The 5,918-nt window shown below is 48.1% G+C and overlaps 1 protein-coding gene across 1 annotated transcript; it reads right to left on the reverse strand.

The window, feature by feature from the left end:
* Nucleotides 1-218: 218 nt before the first annotated feature.
* On the reverse strand, nt 219-5,663 carry Htr1b (5-hydroxytryptamine receptor 1B). Its single transcript, XM_085689453.2, has 2 exons — nt 5,531-5,663; nt 219-4,759 (listed from the first exon to the last, which is right to left on the reverse strand). Exon 2 carries the CDS (start codon nt 4,438-4,440, stop codon nt 3,280-3,282), a length of 1,161 nt encoding a protein of 386 aa, XP_085545579.1. The 5' UTR covers nt 4,441-4,759; nt 5,531-5,663; the 3' UTR covers nt 219-3,279.
* Between the last annotated feature and the right edge of the window lie 255 nt (nt 5,664-5,918).

The raw sequence follows: 5,918 nt of genomic DNA on the forward strand, positions 1-5,918 counted from the left end.
AGTGAATGCAACGTTCCCTCTTTAAATAGTACAACAACCTCCTCTCAAACTCTTCCTACACACATAACCTGAACTCTCCAAACCATGGGAGTGTATATCCATCCATCACACTGTCAGCCATCATCAGTCACCCTCTGATGAAGGCTCAAACTTCAAGGCACAGCCCCAGAATCGGGTGATCCAGTCTTCCCACAATAATAGAACTACCACTAAAGACGTTTAGAACACAAAAAAGGACTTTTATTTTATCATTTTACTAAATTTAATTTCCAGGTACACATTTGCTGAGAGGTGGAATACCAAAGGCAATTTCAGACACAGAACTCCATCAAATACACACAGTCTGAGACATTACTGCTTGAGTGAGTTATAGTCCCCTCAGTACTTCCCACTTAAAGAAGATAAAACTAAGAGAATAGAGAGGAAAGGGGAACAATATTGTTCTACAGGAAATTTGTCGAACTTCTTAAACATTCATTCCATGGGTGCAGTGTTCATTTTTTTAAAAAAAGGAAACTCTAATGTTCCTAAAAACACAAGACAATATTGGTATTTTTAGATGAGTATACATTCAGATACTTGTGTGAAAGTTTGTGCAATTAAACGATATGGGAAATGGCACTTGTTACCATAGTCAATGAAAATATATTTTCATTTCTATGTAAGTTAAACATTTCCATCTCCCATTTTATGTTCTGCAAAAAAGCCACGTGCCTAGTTTATGAAACAAACTATGCTCATATGCAGTAGTAACTGAAAAGAAGCTTACCAGTTCTATCTGCATACCCCTGGGATGAATATACACCTTGCATAATCATGTGCAATGCTGGATGATGATCCTAGGTCTCTTATCACTAAAAGGTTTGCAAGCTTCTATTTGATACACGATGCCCCAAATTCAGTCAGTTCAGCCAAATACTCAAGCAATAATTAAGGTGAGTGATTTACAAAATGACAAACAACCCATTTGACTAAGTTGACCATGTTTTGTTAACATGATGGTGCAATTGTTGTAGTTGCCCTATAAAGAAATCATTTGTAAGTGGCTATTTGTTTCAATTAGTTTTCCCATAAGGCTCTTAGGAGTTGACTTAATTGCCTCTTGGGCCCCAAGAAAACACAGCTACATGAACAGAAGACCAACATATTAATAAAAACAAATACCATGCCCTATGTGCCTTCCTCCATAGGAGAAATGTCACAAAGCACAAAGAAATTAGGGATCCAGCAGAAATCTATAGGATTATCTAATGCCTAAGATTTTATCTTACTCCAGTGTCAGGTATAATGTTTGTTGAAATTCCCTTTTTTTTCCTACAGTACATGTGAACTTTTGAATAAAATCTTTCCAGAGTCATAACCCAGTGTGAAGGACTGCACAGTAGGCAAACAGAGTAATTCAGCTCACTACAACTATTGTCTGATGATCTGGACTGGGCAGCTTCACACAGGGAGTGGATCCATTTTATAAAGACAACTTCCGTCTGCAGACAAAAGGTCTCGACTGCAGACAGCCTCTGAAGCAAGGACTGTGAATCTTCTTTGGCATATTAAACATTCCACATACACATTTGTTCTTAGATGACCTTTCGGAACTGCTTCTTTTCATTAAGAAAGTGCAATGTTTTTTTTTTCCATCTTCTAGTATGTGATTTTGTTGTGCTGTGTACCCCTCAGAGTGAATTCAAAATAACCGAGTGCCATCAGAACTTAGAAAGAGAGATACGCTTCAATTATTTGAGATGTTATCATCACTGACATGACAGGTCAGTAACACATTCCCAAGACTAGAAGGCTTGACGGTTTTCTGGCTGTTTAGGAAGCCGAGGTTTGGCTCTATGAATTATAAAGAAAATAGGTTCAATTTCAGGCTATCTGAGCTTTTCTAAAATTCTAATGTGTCATTTTTCTAGCTGCTCCTACCCAAACTTCAATAGTACGAAAAAACATGGTGGAGTCTCTCTCTCTCTCTCTCTCTCTCTCTCTCTCTCTCTCTCTCTCCCCCTCCTTCTCCCTCTCTCATGCACACTTTAATATTATTTGGGGGTTCTGGCTGCAGTTTGAAGATTTCTGGCCAGGGAAACTTGTTCTTTTGTTTAGTATATCTATTTGCACACAAAGGAATCACAGATGGGAGAGAGTGCAAATGATTATCAAAAATTGTCTCATGCATTTTAAGAATTTTTTACAAGTTAAAAATATACATCCTCCTTTCTCCCCTTTTTATTCCTTAATTATATAAGAAATAGCATCTATTTCATCAGTCTCCTCCGTGTATCACGGAATTGGATAAGGAATAAAGATACTTTCTTGTGAAGGAATTGTACACAACTCGAATCCATTGGACAAACTCCTCTACCGGCAGCAGTTTGGGCTGAGTCACCCAGCACACCCTCCATTGGTGGGGATTTAACTGTGGAAAAGGACTGGTACATGAGATTAGGGAACAGCGCAGCCTGCAGACTTTGGCACTAGCACACATTATGTTTTGTTTGAGTTGTTAAAGTTGTCGTTTGACGATCACAAGACAGGAATTTAAAAAATTAGAACTCTGCAGAAAACAACCCATCTTAGGTGTTGATCCTCAGTGTAACACTCCCCATCACCCATTCCCACCCACCGCCCCCATATATTTTTGATTGTAATAAAAATAGAGATCTTAGCATCAGAATTTCACTTTAACTCTTCAAGGTTGCTCTGTGCCATCCAAGCCACATTTAGTGTTTGAAGCACCAAATCCACACGTTTCTCCAACCAAATGTAAATAAACAAATGAAGACTGAAGGATGTCAAAGTAAGTGTTTAAAATAAGCTGTAACACAAAGTTCTCTCCAAAGCACAGGGTATTAATTGTCTAGTTCAAGTACTGCCAGGCTGTATGTAGATCTGTCTCAGAAAGGCTTCAGACAACACCTACAAGTGCCAATGGCTTAGAGGGCAATGTCCATGATATAAAACGGGGCAGGGATCCCCCATCCATCATCAGCGTTAAAAAGTTGCAACCTTTTGTGTGATTGGCTGCAGGAGGATCTGTGCTGAGCCCGGACTTTGAGGGGTGGAGGTTAACCTTCTCAGCATGGATGCTTTGCAGTTGTTTGAGAAGTTCCCCTTCCAGAGGGCTCTCTCAGAGCTGCCCCAATTCTCAGGATCCATTGCCCTTGCCCAGGAGAGAGAGCCTTGCTTCCACCCAGTAACAGGGAAAGAAGATTTGACCTACCTGTGGAAAGACCCAACTTGGTCCCCAAAGGTCGCCTAGGCGACCCCACTGCCATTGACAAGTCAACCTGTACACTTAAAGCGTATCAGTTTATGGAATGCTTGTTTGAAATCCTCATTAGACATAGTGTAGATGATGGGGTTGATGAGGGAGTTAAGATAGCCTAGCCAATTGAAGAAGTCAAAGATGGCCATGTGAAACCAGCAGGCATCCTTGCAGATAGGCATCACCAGAGAGATGATGAAGAAGGGCAGCCAACACACAATAAATGCTCCTAAAATGATCCCTAGGGTCTTGGTGGCTTTGCGCTCCCTAGCGGCCATGAGCTTCTTCTTTTCCAGCAGGGCGTCTGAGACTCTCACTTTGACTTGGTTCACGTACACTGGAGACCCGGACTCACTGGGCACGTCGGGAGCCCGGGAGTTAATGGAGGTGACCGAGGACGTGGACCCAGGGGAGTCTGTTATCAGTTGGGCTCGGGTCAAACGCTTGCCGGTCTTGTTGGGTGTCTGTTTCAAAATCCGAGAGCGGGCTTCCACATAGATGCGGCCATAGAGGGCGATGAGGAGCAGGGTGGGTAAATAGAAAGCGCCCACCGTGGAGTAGACTGTGTAGAGGACGTGGTCGGTGTTCACCAAACAGTCCAGCACCTCCTCCTCAGCTTTGGCTTGACGCCAGAAGAAGGGTGGCAGCGAAATACAGATGGAGAAGACCCACACCAGCGTTATCATGATGGCTGCCCTTCTGGGAGTCCTTTTAGCGGAATACTCCACTGCATCAGTGATGGCCCAGTAGCGGTCCAGGGCGATGACACAGAGATGCATAATGGAAGCAGTGCAACAGGTGATATCCGACGACAGCCAGAAGTCACAGACCACCTGGCCTAGTGTCCAGCGTCCAGTGACCGTGTACATGGTACTGATGGGCATCACCAGGATGGATACCAGCAGGTCAGTGACTGCCAGAGAGGCAATCAGGTAGTTAGCCGGGGTGTGCAGCTTCCGGGTCCGATATACCGTGGCGATCACAAAGGCGTTGGAGAGCGTGGTGGCCAAGGTGATGAGAGCCAGCAGTGTAACCAGCAGGACTTTCCAGGGCATGGCGATGGAGTCCTGGTAAATGTAGCTGTCGGCGCTGCAGTTTTGTGACAGGTTGACAAGAGGTACCCCTGTCTGGGAGGAGGCAGGAGGCGGCGGGGCGCACTGAACTCCCTGCTCCTCCATGGCTCTCCTAGCCCTGGCTGCGGAGCGCAGCTCTTGAGCATGGAGCGGACGAGGGAAAGAGCAGAGGATGGGAGGATCATGGAGACCACGGGCTTGTCTCCTTTGCTTAGCCAGTTCCGTGGGCTCCTCAGTAACTCCTCCGCCTAGGTTCTTAGCCGAAAAGAGAGGTCACAGACGCGGCCACCAAGTCAGCGGGCGCGTCCCCTGCACTTCCAGTGCGCCTGGCGCTGCCACCGCATCTGCTAGCTCCTCTCCACGCCCCGTCTTCACCCGGGTGATTAAAGCACTGGCCCACCCAGTCCAGCTCCGCTCAGGCTCCCTGGAGGCAAACAGTGGAGAAGGCTAAGTATCGCTGGAGGATGAGGTCTCAGGTCAAGTGGTACCTCTTACCCCAACTGTTCAAGGCTTAGCTTCTCCTAACCTGGGCGCTCCGGAATCTGCAGACTCCTCCCGCAGGAGTTTCCCGGTTGTGCAGACCTAAGCTTGCATGCCAGTGCAGAGTCCTGGGCTTGCATCCCCGCCCCGGGCCCCCCGCCCAGAGCCGGGCCACTTTGTGTGGCAGCCGCCTGACTTGGGGATTAAGTCTGCGAGCCGCGCTGCGCCTGGCGCCGAAGAGATGCACTCCCTCCCTTTTCACGCGCTGGCCACACCGGCGAGCTGCCCCGTGGAGACGCGGCCACCAGAGGGGAGACTCGGGGGCCCGAGCTGCAGCTGCTCGAGCGGCGCAGCAGCTGTCACCACCTCCAGGGTTCCAGCAGCGCCGCTGGGAGCCATGCCGCGGGGCGCACAGGGCTGGGGCACCTGGAGCCGTACACCAGGAAGGGGCAGGTGTCTGGAGGAGCAGGAGGAACCCTGCGTGCGCCAGCCCGGGAGCTGGGTGTGAGCCTCAGAGCCAGTGGGGCTCCTTTTATACTATCTGGGTCCAGCCTGTTCTGGCCTTGCAACTCGTGCAGTGCGGCGAGTGCAGATGCTGGCCGCACAGCACCTTCCCTTACGCTCTCTCCCTCCCTCTTTTTCTCCCTCCCAGTTCCATTCCTGGCCACAGAATCTCCCGCCGGGTCCTACCGCCCTCTCTCGCAGTTTCCGTCACCTTGTCCCTTCTCCCGACCCTGACACTCAGAGTCGCCTTTCAGGCGGGGAATGGGGAATGGGACGTCCTGTTCTTGCCTCAGCGGGCTTTGAGTCTTATCGCTCCGCAGTCAACCCACGCCCTTAGTCTCTGCCACAGACTTAGTGAGGGCGTCCGGGTCTAGGCTTCCGCCTACTACCACCTCCCTCTTTCCTGGAGATTGGTGGTAGGTGGAGCAAACCCCAATCTCTGAACTCTCCTTTCTGGAATCTAACCCAGCACCGAAGGCCACACCCAGGTTAGAAGGAGGCGCCAGAGATGCTGCCTTAGAAGGAAACAGTCAGTTTGTGCATTTTATACTTCACGCTTGGGGCTTGGAGATATCTTTAACTCTTAGTACATTAAAAAC

Source organism: Myodes glareolus, chromosome 4 (assembly GCF_982192425.1).
Source record: "Myodes glareolus chromosome 4, mMyoGla1.1, whole genome shotgun sequence".
NCBI classification, from domain to species: Eukaryota; Metazoa; Chordata; class Mammalia; order Rodentia; family Cricetidae; genus Myodes; species Myodes glareolus.